This window comes from Rhinoraja longicauda, chromosome 2 (genome assembly GCF_053455715.1).
Source record: "Rhinoraja longicauda isolate Sanriku21f chromosome 2, sRhiLon1.1, whole genome shotgun sequence".
Lineage (NCBI taxonomy): Eukaryota > Metazoa > Chordata > Chondrichthyes > Rajiformes > Arhynchobatidae > Rhinoraja > Rhinoraja longicauda.
In genome coordinates this window covers 32,977,117-32,992,932 of record NC_135954.1, presented here as the reverse complement: position 1 = coordinate 32,992,932, position 15,816 = coordinate 32,977,117, and the positions used below count along the sequence as shown (strand labels likewise).

Genomic DNA, 15,816 nt, shown 5'->3' with positions numbered 1-15,816 from the left:
CCGACCAATGATCCCCACACACTAACAATATCTTACATGCATTAGGGACAATTTACATTTATACCATGCCAATATACCTACAAACCTGTACATCTTTGGAGCGTGGGAGGAAACCGAAGATTTCAGAGAAAACTCACGCTGGTCACAGGGAGAACATACAAGCTCATACAGACAAGCTCCCATAGCCAGGATCGAACCCGGGTCTCTTGCGCTGTAAGGCAACAACTCTACCACTGCACCACTGTGCCACCCATGTAGTTGGAGCATTGATATAGAACAAAAAGAGTTGACTGGTAATTTTTTTTAGGTGGTTTTATTAGTTACGTGATCCAGGAAACACCACTGTGACTTATTAATTTTCAGCCTAACTGAGAATACTGTTTGCAATTCTGTCAGAGGAACATGAATTCAAATTTCACCTTCGACTTAAACACATCAACTATGCTGACATTTTGGATATAGTGTTATTACAGAGACATTTATATCCATTATAGAGGAGTCAGGAAACAATCAAGAAGGAATTGGATATAATATTTTGAAAAGGAAACAGATGTAAATCAATAAAAGGAAAATACATTTTGTATTGAAAGCTCAGCTGAAGAACTATTGCTAAATTACTGCTATTAATAAAACATGCCAGTTTGTACTCTTGCCACTCTCCATGATCGTGTTTACATCTGAACAATAGAAATGAGCACAGAAATACTCTAGTGTCTTGAAAATGAATCGATTTGCATAAATTTCACATAAAATGCAAAACTCACCCATTTTGAAGCATTTCCATTTGGTTCATTGGCTCAGGTACGTCCTGGGGATTGTTCAGTCCAATAGACTTTTTATTTGACCATTGTGCTTTCCTCAAGTGATGATGTCACCAATATACATTGCACATATTTATTATTTAATGACATAATATAGTGAAAATTTATAATTTATAATCAACTCACTGTAAAATGGATGTAATGCATGATTTAAAGTGGTTACCCCACTCCCAAAATATAGTTTCTATGTTTGAAAAAGCCTCAGACAAAGTATTAATTAGAACAATTCAGAATCTTTATAATGATTGTGGTGCCTGTGACTTGGTCTGTCATAAACTGTTCTATTTGTTGTTAGACCTGTAATCAGAGGGCACTAATGTCAGTTGGGGGTGGGGGGAGGGGAAAAGGAGATTTACCATACAAGATACATGTTCCATCGGCTTCCCAAGAGAGATGCCTTTAAACGTGTTGACTGATTTTGGCTCTTAATGGGCAGCAAACTACCATAATGATTTCTTAAAGGAAGCATGTCCCAATTTTGCAATTTTTTGTGATTTGTTTTGGACTTAATGCAAAACACAGACTTTTTTAGTTAATCAAAAATATCCAGTTTTTACACATGTGTGCCTTTACCGCCACAAATATATTTAATATTTGATTTGAACAAAATCATTAATGGCTTTGGAGGTATCTTCCAGGAAAAATGTTTTCCTTAGCATGATGATGACTGTAAATTACTTGAATGCAGATCTCATCATTTGGATGCTATCAAAGTCTGAGCTAGTGTCAAAACAAATAGTATTTTACTTTTTCTTGTGAAATAAATCTTATCCAATTCCTGATGTATTTTGGTCAGTAAAGTGAGTGATTTTAAATGCAGCTGAGAAGAATTTTGTGGTAGGGCAGGAAATAAGGATATAAATATTATTACTTTGAGATGTCACCATTTATTCAAATAATACAAAAAGAGCTATTACTATTAAACAAATCAAATCGACTCTAGCTGGCTAACTGTGGGCTCAGAGATGCTATTTTGTGTTTAATATACCACAAAAATATAGCGATGAATTTGACAGAAAGGTCAGACTGGGAGTGGGAGGGGGAGTTAAAATGCTCAGCCACCGGGAGATCAGGTTGGTTAAGGCGGACTGAGCGAAGGTGTTGAGTGAAACGATCGCCGAGCATGATAAGACTTATTCTGTAAGTCATGACGTCAAAAGGAACAGTAGAATTAGGCCATTCAATCATGGCTGATCTATCTCTCCCTCCTAACCCTATTCTCTGCCTTCTCCCCACAACCTCTGACACCTGTGCTAATCAAGAATCTATCTATCTATCTCTGCCTTAAAAATATCCACTGACTTGGCCTCTACAGCCTTCTGTGGCAATGAATTCCACAGATTTACCACCCTGTGACTAAAGACATTTCTCCTCATCTCCTTCCTTAAAGAATGTCTTTAATTCTGAGTCTATGACCTCTAGTTCTAGACTCTCCCACTAATGGAAACATCCTCTCCACATTCACTCTATCCAAGCCTTTCACTATTCTATATGTTTCATTGAGGTCCCACCTCATTCTTCTAAACTCCAGTGAGTACAGGCCCAGTGCTGACAAACGCACATCATAGGTTAACCTACTCAATCCTGGGATCATTGTTGTAAACCTCCTCTGGACCCTCTCCAGAGCCAAAACATCCTTCCTCGGATATGGTGCCCAAAATTACTCACAATATTCCAAATGTGGCCTTACCAGCGCCTTATAGAGCTTCAACATTACATCCCTGTTTTTGTATACAAGTCCTCCTGAAATAAATGCTAGCATTGAGTTTGATTTCTTTACTACTGATTCGACTTACAGATTAACTTTTGGGGAATCCTGCACCAGCACTCCCAAGTCCCTATGCACCTTCGATTTCTGGATTCTCACCCCATTTAGAAGTCGTACACTGTAGCCTTTCTTCTCCAACCATCACCCTGTCCAATGCCTTTCAACACTCCCAACAGTTCTCCCCACCTCTTTCTTCTGTAATTTATTGCTCTACAAGTACTGAATCATGCAATAACAATTAAAGTCCTATTAAAGTGAAGTAATAAAGAGAGATCATAGTTAAAAGCAGCTATAACATTTCCCAGCTAAAGCAAGAATAGCATAACAAAAGATGCTTGGTGTTCAACTTTTCAAGTATCACATTACTGACCTGCGCCCTCCTCTGAAGTGTAGGTTGCATCGAAGCCTCTATATGAAGTAGCACTGTCAGTTACAAAAGCAACGCGCATGGTATTTCCAGATGATCTGACTTGTGTGCCACTCTCAATGATGCCACAATATTTCTGCAATCTTGGAGAACTCTGGTGAAGTCCATTGTAAATCTAATGACAGATACATCATCAACCAATGGGATAATAACCAGGACAGTTCTTGTTGCTTTTAATGTTACAAAGAACCTTAACAATATTCACATTTTACATTTCACATTTTAATGTATGATAATAGGTCAATATTTTGAGTACTGAAGTTGTCACTAATTGAGACTCAGATACCTTGAAACATGCCTAATAAATCATTATTAAGAACAACCAGTGTGTGCATGGTAGATGATTGTGCCACTGATAACAGGAGAGATTTAGAATGCATATCCTGATTTGGGTCAAGTTAGCTTTTTTAAAATTGTTGTTAGTTTAGCCTTTGAGAGGGGTTGGTAACATTGAGATTTAAATGCAATTAGTCGCCATCTCCGTTGGACACCAAGAAGAATTGACCGAATAATCTTTTCTTGTTTACTCCTACAATTGGGAAGCCTGTTGATACACATCAGACAGTGTGGCATCTGAAGAAATTAACTTGGCTATTAAATGCTTATGGAGTTGTTACTCAACTCAACTATTGGTTGTTTGTTATCTGTGTCACTGGTATCTGAATTTTTCTGGGTCCTAAAATTAGAATGGGGTGTTATTTATATATTATTAGAAGGTGGTTCACCTGTCATCAACAAGAAGGCTTGCTGCATATGTTGAGAATGGATCATTGTGCTGGATCAGCCACAAAATGGATGACCAGTGAATATAAACAATGTCCACTTGCAGAACCATTCAGTGCATTCCGTGTGGCAACGGAACAAAAATGACTCACAATGGATTCTGCAAACATAGGCCCATTAAGCACGATAACTACCTGTGATCAAGTACCACAATTCAATTTAATGGAGGCATATTTGCTGGATTTTTTTTTCTCCCAGGAAGATATTGTTGGGGCTAGGTTTGTTCTCGTATTAGGTGAAATACTAATGACATTACAAAAATGATACAGGGAGGACAGTACATGTAGCCTGCCCTATTTACTCTTCTGGCAATTGAGTGCTGAAGTTCAGAGACACAAGTAAATTATGCATTTTGGGTGGCACTGTCAATACCTTCCCCCACCCCTCATCATCCCCGCAATAACCAGAGGAGATCCCAAGGCTGCCTAAAGAATGCTGCTGACAATAAAGTGCTTAACTTCTACTTTCATCCAGAAAGATAGTTAAGGTTTGAGGGAACCTCACTTTTGTTAAAGAATAGCTCTTCAACCGATGTTCTTTTTTTTTAAGCAATTCAGCCCTTCAAACCTGTTCAATTGTTGCCAGGGTACAGGCCATTCTGTATTGCACTCTTGGGCAGAATGAATGCCCATGGACGAGAAATCTCACAGCCCTTTAGTCTGAACAGATCCAGCCAACTTGACTGAACTATTCCTGTCAACAGCCAGGGAAGCCAAGGAAAACAAAACCAATCATATTAACTGTGTCGGAGGGAACTGCAGATGCTGGTTTAAACCAAAGACAGGCACAAAGGGCTGGAGTAACTCCACGGGTCTGGCAACTTCCCTGACTCTCACTATGAAGATTAACTTTTGGGGAATCCTGCACCAGCACTCCCAAGTCCCTATGCACCTTCGATTTCCCCAGATATGTTGCCTGACCTGCTGAGTTACACCAGCCTTTTGTGATTGTAATCATATTAACTTCTAAGTTTCTATCAGATGGTTAACAAAATCAATGTGGACTTACAATAACATAATCGTAGTTGCATTGGTCATGCATTTCCAATTGAAGGTCATTGAAGATTAGCGTTACTCTGCGTCCACCTTGCACAGTAATTCTCCATTCACATTCAAGGCTGTGAGGGTAAGAGTGTGGGTAGTTTGGAGAGTTGATAGTTCCTGACCCTGCAGTCAATTCACCTCCACATTCTGTAATGATATTTAGGCCATTCAATTTAATTGCACCATAAGGCAGCAAATGTTATTGGAACATAGAACATAGAACAGTTTAGCAGAGGAACGGGCACTATGGACCACAAAATTTGTGCCAAACATGATGTCTACCTGAACTGATCTCATCTATCTGCACATGATCCTCATCCCTCTATTCCCTGCACTTCCATATGCCTATCTAAATTCCTCATGAATGCCACTATCATATCTGCCTCCACCAGCACCCCTGGAAATGCGTTCCAGGTCCCCACCATCTTCTGAGTAATAAACTTTCACCCACTCACCTTAAAACTGCGTTTTCTGGTATTGAACATTTCCACCCTGGGAAGAAAACCCTGACTATCTACCCTATCTATGTTTCTCATAGTTTTATATACTTCTCAAGTCTCCCCTCAACCTCCGATGTTCCAGAAGAGAAATCAATCCAAGTCTATCCAACTTCTCCCCCTGTAGCTGAAACCCACTACTTCAGGCAACATTCTGGTAAACCTCCTCTGCTCCCTCTCCAAAACTTCCACAGCCTTTCTGTAACAGGGCGATTAGAACTGCACTCATTACTCCAAATGCAGCCTAACCAAAGTCCTATAGAGCAGTCTCATGACTTTCTGACTCTTGTAATCAATGTTCCTATCAATAAAGGCAAGCATATCAATTACCACCCTATCAACTGGCACTTCCACCTTTAGTGATCTAGTGAAAGAGATTTCAGTCTAGAGTTGTTATATATACATATATTTACAAATCAAAGCTTTTAGTTTTCCTTTGTTATGCTCATTTAAATAATACTCCAAGTAAAGCCACATATTGACCAGTTTTAATAATGCATACTAATTAGATGATTATAAAATTAAAGCTTCTACATTTGAATTAAGACCATAAGACATAGGTGCACAATTAAGCCGTTCAGCTCATCGAGTCTACTCCAACATTCGCTCATGGCTGATATATTTTTCTCTCTCTACTGCATTCTCCGGCCTTCTCTCCATAACATTTGACACCCTTACTAATCAAGAATTAAATTAAAACATAACTAAAAGAAAATGCATGATTAAGGTTTGGGCTACTAAATCCCTAAGCTAAGGGCTGGCTAACAATAGTCATAAGAATTGAAACTAGTTCAGGAGTCCATAAATTTCTTCCTGCTTCAAAAATGGACGCTCCTCTACAATTCTAATCTGGTATTGATTGAGGAAAGGAAGATTTGTGCCCAGTTTAGTGTGCTGTGTGGCTTGAGATGTACTAATTTATATTCTCCTCAGGTATATTGAAATTCATTGGTTTGGAATTTTCTGCTGAAAACACCTTTGAATGTTGCTGGAATGCGTTTGTAGATGTATACAATGTAGACATAGTAAAAAGGTAGTGGAGAATACACATGCATTGATTGCTGAATACCAAGCCACTGGAGTGAAATGCTTTGTAGTTTAAAATTGTTGCTGAATAATAGGGGAACTGCTTGGACTCTATTTTGCTGAACATTAAAACCGCAAGAGGTTAGTTAGTCACTGTCATCACCCACACCCACACACTCATGCAGGGCTTTCACTGAGAAAAATCCCCAATCTATGAAAGTACTTTCAGAAATTCTCCAGTATCGAGAGGCACATTTAAACATTCTTTCATCATGCTGACCAGATTTACTACTGTATGATCTGGCCCATTATATTACACAGAAGGGTTGAGTAAAATGAAAGGCATCCTTGAATAAGAGTAAAACAATCCATTACCCACTGGAGTTCTACACTGTTCCCAAATTACATCATCTGAATGTTGCATGATGTACTTTTCTATCAATAACTCCTCTGTTCCCTGTTTGGCCAGACAATATAGTTATTGTGAGTCTGTTGGTTGTTAAAATGTAACTTTGATAGATCCACGTCATAAAAGATAGTTCAATCTGCAAGTATTCATAAAACTTAAGCAAGTCAATAATCACAATTTGCATCAAATCCGCCAAAGTATTTTTATGTTCAGACTCTTTATTAAAATTAATTTATTCAGTTCTTACTTGCAACGAGGTCATCTCATTAGAACATAATGAGCTGCAAATAAGACAAATTGAGTGCATGGCAGCATGCCTATCACAATAACTATATCTCCCTGATAGTTTCCCCTGATAGTAAGATTAATTGATAGAGGAGGACTGTGAAAATTAAAACTTAGCACATCTCAGTAGAACTTACATTTATATTGCTAAAGGTAGTGGAAAAAGTAAAATATACCCCAACTAAATACAGATTCTACAGAGACTTTCACCCAAAAGTTTTATTTTCTCATTGTTATTTTAGAACAAAGTTTCATCTTAGGTTGGAAAGAACTGCAGATGCTGGTTTAAACCGAAGATAGATGCAAAAAGCTGGAGTAACTCAGCGGGGCAGACAGCATCTCAGGAGAGAAGGAATGGGTGACTTTTCGGGTTGACTGAAAAAGGGTCTCGACCTGAAATGTCACCCATTGCTTCTCTCCAGAGATGGTGCCTGTCCCACTGAGTTACTCCAGCATTTTGTGTCTACCTTTGATTTAAACCAGCATCTGCAGTTCTTTCCTACACATACAGGATACAACTGGGGTCCAGGAAAGTGCGTTCACGTTGTGGCCCTGTTTCCACCAATCTTTCCACCACCACGCACAAGAAGCGCAAGACGCCATTGTATGCAGATGCCGATGTGATGTGGACTCGATAAGAAGAAGGATCCAACTGCTGGATTTAAACTTCTTTTTCCAAACTGCACACACTTCACAACACTTTCTAAAGGTGCCAATTGAGAAAAACGTGCTAAATCCCAAATGTTATTACTGACCTAAAAAGAATTGTAATTTAGGTGCATTACTCTTCACAATCTGAGATGCTCGATTTTATGGACATTACAGAGATTACAGAGGGCACTGCTTTGGAATGGGAGTTTTAGGACAAAAGTCTGCAAACTTCAATAAAGCATAGATGAGGTGGACAGGTTTCTGCTGAATTGCATGGCCAATTCTACCCTGTATATGTTACAGGTATGTCAATAAAATTCTAACCAGGTCAACTGATTAGGTCTGAAGAAGGGTCTCGACCCAAAACGTCGCCCATTCCTTCTCTCCTGAGATGCTGCCTGACCTGCTGAGTTACTCCAGCATTTTGTGAATAAATACCTTCGATTTGTACCAGCATCTGCAGTTATTTTCTTAAACAATTTGGAAATAAGTTTCTGGCAATGAAATGCACTGGGTAAACCGCATGTGTACCTAAGTCTAAACTATTCAATGTCTCACATATCTGTTCATTCACTCACCAAGACTTGAAGCCTTATAAGTGAAGTTGAACCCATGCCCCTCATTAATTCCATCAGAAATGAAGTGTACAAAGAGTTGATTGTCTGTCGTGTACATTGTGGTCGGAGGGTTTTCACCGCAATAGCGTTCGATCCTTCCATGGGAGGTCAAAGGTGCGGAAGACCTATCAGGTCCATTCCTTAACTGGAATAGAAAACAACATAGAAAGAATGGGAGGATTAATTGAAAATTAAAAAAATTACAGGGAGCAGACTTTTAAACCTTGAAGCAGGACAAGAAAACTACATAGCAACTGCTCATATAATTTTCAAGGGGTGATCACAATTTTTGTTAACTTCTTTAACAACTTATGGAGTCGTAAGCATTTAATCTTTTGACCCAGTAGACAATGAGGCTTTCATGAAGTATCTGTGCAATTTCATCAATACCTCGATGCAACACGCAACAACATCGATATCAACTATTCAAGTATAAATCTTTTAGAGTCATAGAGTGATGCCGTGAAGAAACAGGCCTATCGGTCCACTTTGCCCACACCGGCCAACATGTCCCAGCTACACCAGTTCCACCTGCCTGCTTTTGGTCCATATCCCTCCAAACCTATCCTATCCATGTACCTGTCTAATTGTTTCCTAAATGTTGGGATAGTCCCTGCCTTAACTACCTCCTCTGGCAGCTTGTTCCATACACCCACCACTGTTTGTGTGAAAAAGTTACCCCTCAGATTGCTATTAAATCTTTTCCCCTTCACCTTAAACCTATGTCCTCTGGTCCTCGATTCATCTACTATGGACAAGAGACTCTGTGCATCTTTTCACTAGTTTAAATGTCGTAATCAATGCGAATTGGATCATTCACCATGAGGCTTCTGATACTACATAATTTGTTAATTGCCTTATATTTTTGCAATCCTAGACTGAAGAAGCGTCCCAACCCAAAACAATGCCTATTCATGTTCTCCAGAGAGGCTGCCAGGCCCACTGAGTTAGTCTAACATTTTGTGTCTTTTTTTGTAAACCAGCATCTGCAGTTCATTCTGTCTCCACAAATATCCATCTAATCCACATTTTTCAGTGGATCTAGTGAGCTGAATAAAATTGTTAAATGGGAACATTTGACAATTAAATTTTTAATAAAATGATTTATTTTTTAAACTTTAATATGTAAAGAAAGACGTGGATAATATTTCAGCAGACATAGAGAAATGATGAGTCAGACTGTGCTCAAAACCATTGGCCGAATGCTAGTGATCAGCACAGGAAACGCACTTAGAAATGTTTGTTATGCCTGTTTCCTTGATCCTTTGCAATTATTCAACAAAATCTCTGCTACTCATTAACACATCATGTGGAAAAGGTTCCTGGACATACATTTTCTGCATTTACAGGTCTGAAATAATTGTAAATTTTCTCCAAAATTTTAACTACGGCATGAGAAAATATCAGATTTCTGAAAATAGAGTTTCTACTTTGGGCAGAGTTGCTGAATGGATGCCAAGTGTTTTTCCAAGGTTCAGCTCAAATTCAGGGGTATTGATGGATATGAATTCTGCAATGAATTGTTAGAACAGAGAACAGTACTGCACAGGAACAAGACCATCGGCCCACAATGTCTGTGCTGAAAAAGTCTGTGTTGCAATAGCACATTTTTGTTAAAAAAGCTTTCCTTCAAAAAATATTCTGTGATTGTTTAAAAAAATAATTGACGATTAATATAACAAAAATGTTTTTATCACAGAGGTAACATTTCTTATACCAGCTCTGGTCCATCTGCAATACAACTTAGACTGTTTCACACGATCAATTCTTTGGGTGAGACTCTGCCTCAGGTGCAGCAGGTAGTGGTTCACAGGCAAGCAGGTGTGTGGACATGATGCCCTTCTTCTGTTTGCAGCCAGCCATGCTCACACAACAGGGGCAATTTCAGTGTCTTTAAAGGGAACACATGGAGCATCTGTTTGTAACTAAAATAAAGCTTACGAAATGATATACAAAAGTCAGTGAGCAAACACTTTGTTATTTTGTGACACGATGAACAGATGGTGGAATCCTGAGGGAAACACAAAATATTCAGCAGGTCAGGCAGCATCTATGGAGGGAATGGAAAGGTAACTTTTCAGGATAATATTCAAGGGATCCTTCTTCAGACTGATTGCGTTAGCAGAGTGAAAGTTAAAAAAAGTGAGGGAAGTCTCACTTACCAAGTGAGGTTAGCCAGAAACAAAGTCTGGTAAGTGATAGGTGGATATTGGCAAGGGTGTATTTGCTTGGCAGATGGGTGGAGTAAGTGACAAAGGCTAAAGATAAAAAGAAAGGGATGTCAGAGAGGGAGGGAAGTGAAACATAAACCTATGGGAAGGGACATATGGAAGAGAACAGGGGCAGGTTTGCGAAAGAAATGGGTGTGTACCAGGGTGGTGGGAAACACAGGAAAGAGAGAGGGGGTGGGGTGTATTAGTTAAAATTGGAGAAGTCAATATTCATACTATTGGGTTGCAAGTGACATAGCTTTGTTATCTGGCTATTAACATCACATATCCAGCATTTCATGGGGAGTGTCTGGGTTAATAGAGAGGTAAGCCAGATGAAACATCTGGATCCATGGAGAAGTAGCAGCACTGGAGGAGCAACTGCACCAAAATCTGGGCAGCACCATGGAATGGACATGCTTTACCAAGAGGCAATCTAGAGGCAGCACAGAGAGAGGGGCCAGACTGACAGAGATGCAACAGTAAAGGGAACAGCCAGGCTGACCCTTGATCAACCAGTGTACTTCATGTAATGGCACGTGCTGGAGAACAAGCTTTTACTGTGCTCAGAAAATTTAAAACAGTCCATTAGTCTCTCGGTGCCTGTATTATCCCAAGCCAGTAGCAGGATCTTCAGCCCTGGCAGCATCTGCCTGTGTGCTGAGAATTCTGGCCACTGGCATTGCCAAGGCTAAACTTGGCTCAATGCAGCCCAGCAATTCAGGGAGAAGTTTCATGCCAAGAAAAAATGAAGTATCTAGAAACTGAACCCATTTGTACTGTGTATATTGAAGTGCAAGTTGTCATGGAGTCAGAACTGTTTAACATAGAAACAGGCCCTTGGATGCATCGTGTCCATGGCAACCATCCACAGTATACTAACCTACCTATAGTAATTGCATTTGCCTGCATCAATTCCACACCCTTCTCTGTCCTGCTCATTTAAGTACCTGTCCTGATGCCTATTAAATATTGTTGCCGCTCTTACCTCCACCACCTCCCCGGCACTCATTCCAGACACAACTATTCTTTGTGTGAAACATTTATTGCTCAGATCCCCCTTAAACTTGCCCGCTCTCACTTTAAACCTATGCCCTCTAATTTTAGGCATCCCTTTCACAGGAAACAGATACTGACTATCTGTCCTATCAATGCTTCTTATAATTTAATATATCTCTATCGAGTCACCTCTCAGCCACTTTTGCTCCAGAGAAAACAGTCCCAGCCTCCTAATCTCTCCTGATAACTCAAACCCACCAAGCTAGGCAACATACTTATGAATCTATTTCACATCCACTCTCACTTAATCATGTCCTTCCAATGGTGACATGATCTGCATATTATACTCCAATATATGTGCCTATTATACGCCTAACCAATAGATTGTACAAATGTATAGTTTAGTTTACTTTATTATTATTATGTGTAATGAGGTACAGTGAAAAGCTTTTTTGATGCATGCTATCCAATCAGCGAAAAGACTATACATGATTACAATCAAGCCGTCCACAGTGTACAGGTACATGATAAAGGGAATAACGTTTAGTGTAAACTAAAATCCAGTAAAGCCTGATTAAAAGTAGTCCAAAGGTTTCCAAGAGGTAGATAGTAGGTCAGGAGTACTTTCTAGTTGATGATAGGATGGTTCAGTTGCCTGATAACAGCTGGAAAGAAACTGTCCCTGAATCTGGTGGTTTGTGTTTTGAAACTTCTATATCTCTTGCCTGATGGGAGAGGGGTGAGGTACAGAAATATGTATGGATGTACAGAAGAGGTACCAAAGTTATCATGACGTCCCAACTCTGGATCCTAATGCAGGGCCTGGGCCTAAAATGTTGTCTGTCTCTCTGCCTCACCAGATGATACCTGATTTGTCAAGTTCCTCCAGCAGCTTTTCTTTTGCTCCAGATTTCAGTATCTGCAGCCTCTTGCATCCCAACTCTTATACACAATGCCTTGGCTAAACAAGGCAAGTTTGCCACATGTCATCATCACCACACTGTCTACATGTGTTCCCATTTTTGGGAAACTATGCCCTTGTAAGTAAAGCTCTCTCTGATCAACAATGTTATCCAGGGCCCTGTCATTCACTGTGTATGTCCTGCCATGGTTAAATTTGCCAAAATGCATCACTACATCCATGTCCATTCCCTTGTCCACTTTCCCTGTTGATCTATATCCTGTTGTAACCTTACACAACCTTCTTCACTGCTCAATATACCATCTATTATGCTCTTATCTGCAAACTTACGAATCATGCCACTTACATTCTCTCTCAAATCAGTTATGCATATGACAAACAACAAAGGTCCCAGCATTGATCCCTGTAGGACACCACTTCTGCAAAGAAAAGGGTTCTGTGCAAATCTTTGAAGGTGTGTGCCTATTTCCTATTGTATGTAGTTCAGCTCATCAGAAAAAAATCATCAGCCACTTCCTGTTGTGATTCACTCTCATGTGAGTATCATTTCTCTACTTTATTTTTATTTGTGCATCAGCATATAATGTTGGGGTGCAGACTCACATCGATTGCCTGAGTGACTCAGTGATTCTGAGTCTTGCGCTGCATTCAACCATGCTGATGTGCTTTGGACCAGGATCGCAGCGGAAGACTAAACATAGAAACATAGACATAGAAAATAGGTGCAGGAGTAGGCCATTCGGCCCTTCGAGCCTGCACCGCCATTCAATATGATCATGGCTGATCATCCAACTCAGTATCCCATAGCTGCCTTCTCTCCATACCCCCTGATCCCTTTAGCCACAAGGGCCACATCTAACTCCCTCTTAAATATAGCCAATGAACTGGCCTCAACTACCTTCTGTGGCAGAGAATTCCACAGATTCACCACTCTCTGTGTGAAAAAAAACTTTCTCATCTCGGTTCTAAAAGACTTCCCCCTTATTCTTAAACTGTGACCCCTTGTTCTGGAATCCTTAAACTGTGACCCCTTGTTCTGGAATCCTTAAACTGTGACCCCTTGTTCTGGAATCCTTAAATTGTGACCCCTTGTTCTGGAATCCTTAAACTGTGACCCCTTAAACCAGAGAACAAACTTCGAACAAGCTACATGGTAAACAGCAGTGCAGCCTGAAATGTTGGGGCAATAGGAATACCTGTTCTACTACTATTGCTCTTTTTTTGACTGATTCTTTCAAATTGAAAGCCACTGAAAACAAAGATCAATAAAATTAAAGGTGCTAGGCGTCAGGTGTTTAAGTGATGAAGATAAATGGACTATGTTCTTTAAAGCTCTCATAAGCCTTCTTCTATTCTTCTTCATGCAACTTCAACTTCCTTTTCACTTCTCTCTCGTGTGGTATTATTGCTTTCCCTTAAATGCATCTATGAAAATCAACTTAGTTTTCCATGCTTGAGTAAGGAGTGGTCTCAGATGCAAAGCTGAACAGCTGCTTTTCTAAATGAGCGTACCTGAAATGAGTGTACCTGAAGGCAAATGAGGTTGGAAGTACACTCTCTTATGTGATTGTGCTTACTTGAAACGTAATCCTTTGTGGGATTTCGAGAAATCTCAAACAATGCATAGGATGCAGAAGCCTGGTGTTACGGGTCACTGCTTTTCTTTACTTGCTTTATGTCAGAGGAAAATAAGCTTTTGTTTTCATGAGGATTTCCTCAGTGTGAATTTGTAAAGTAATTCCTGCAGTTCAGAGGAAATCTTCCTCCATTGTGGCATGAACATGCTTTGTTCACAGCCTTTGCACAGCCCGATGAACCATTTCAACATCTTGAAGGAAAGTGCTGATTATAGTTTATATTTCCTGATTCCTGAAGCTAACAAAGGAGAACAACAGAATGATCATACACTCTTGCATCTACCGAATTTATCCCTGGCTTCCTGGCTTCGTGTTTTCTACAGACAACAATTTCCATGCTTCCTAGTCGCAACAAAATCAGGCTAAAGTTAAGAGCTAACAATATTGCATTGGATGTTTCAGACCGAAAATATAGGTGTCAGTGTCCTTTCTTTCATTCTCCTTTTCTGACATTTTAACTTCCAATTTAATTTTGTTTTATGTACGGTTCCTAATTTCTATTTAATCTTGTATGTGAGTCACAAGGTTTTGGGGTTAAAACCCATTTCAGAGACTAATCACATAATCGAGACTGACATTTCAATGAAGCGGAGGTAATAGTTGAGATGCATTTTACTAATGAAACATTAAACTTAGGTCTAGTCTGACCTTCCAGATGAATATAAAATACACAGTGGACCCCGAACACTACTTATTATGGCCAATATCAATTTCAATATAAAAAATACTAAAACGGATTATCTAGTTGTTTACCATTTGTGGGATCTCGCTAATTGTTAATGGGTTGCTGGGTTTGTCCATGTTACAACAGGAGAGGGTCACAGAGAATTATCGAGTCATGCAGCATGACTCTAAAAAGGTCCTTCACATAAATGCCGAGCAAGTTGCTCCATCTAAGCTAATCCTATTTGTCTGTCTTTGGCCCATGTAATTAATATCAGAAATAAATTTATTGGTTGTGAAGTATTTTACAATATACTGGGAACTTAACAACAGTTTACAGATAGAGTTATGTAGTCATGGAGTCATTCCAGCAGGGAAACAGGCCCCTTGATCCAACTTGTCCATGCCAACCAAGATGCCCCATCTACACTAGTTCCACATCTTTCTAAATCATTTCTACCCATGTATCTGTCCAAATTTATTTAAAATGTTGTTATGTCACCTGCCTCAAGGTCAAAAGGTCATATGTGATACGAGTAGAATTAGGCCATTCGGCCCATCAAGTCTGCTCTGCCATTCAATCATGGCTGATCTATATCTCCCTCCTAACCACAATCCCCTGCCTTCTCCCCAGAACCTTTGACACCTGTACTAAACAAGAATATATCAATCTCTGCCATAAAGATACCCACTGACTTGGCCTCCATAGCCTTCTGATGCAAGGAATTCCACAGATTCACCACTCTCTGACTACATACATTTCTCCTCATCTCCTTCCTAAAAAAAAACATCCTTTAATTCTGAAGTTATGACCTCCAGTCCTAGACTTTCCCACTAGTGGAAACATCCTCTCCACATCCGTTCTATCCAGCCTTTCCCTATTCTGTTTGTTTCAATGAGGTTTCCCCCTCATTCTTCTAAATTCCAGCGAGTACAGCGAGTACAGGCCCAGTGCCAACAAAATGCTCATCATAGGTTAACCTAGTCATTCCTGATATTATTCTTGTGAACCTTCTCTGGACCATCTCCAGACCCTCAGATGGTGCCCAAAATTGCTC

General features: G+C 39.7%; 1 protein-coding gene across 1 annotated transcript in view; it reads right to left on the bottom strand.

Annotated features, from left to right (window-relative positions):
* Positions 1 to 15,816, bottom strand: part of cubn (cubilin (intrinsic factor-cobalamin receptor)) — a 197,683-nt gene that overhangs the window by 63,695 nt on the left and 118,172 nt on the right. Inside the window, exons 37-39 of the mRNA XM_078422245.1 lie at positions 8,289 to 8,472; positions 4,808 to 4,989; positions 2,960 to 3,131 (exon numbers count right to left, since the gene is read on the bottom strand). Of these exons, the coding sequence (XP_078278371.1) occupies positions 2,960 to 3,131; positions 4,808 to 4,989; positions 8,289 to 8,472 (538 nt within the window). The remainder of the gene's footprint in view (positions 1 to 2,959; positions 3,132 to 4,807; positions 4,990 to 8,288; positions 8,473 to 15,816) is intronic.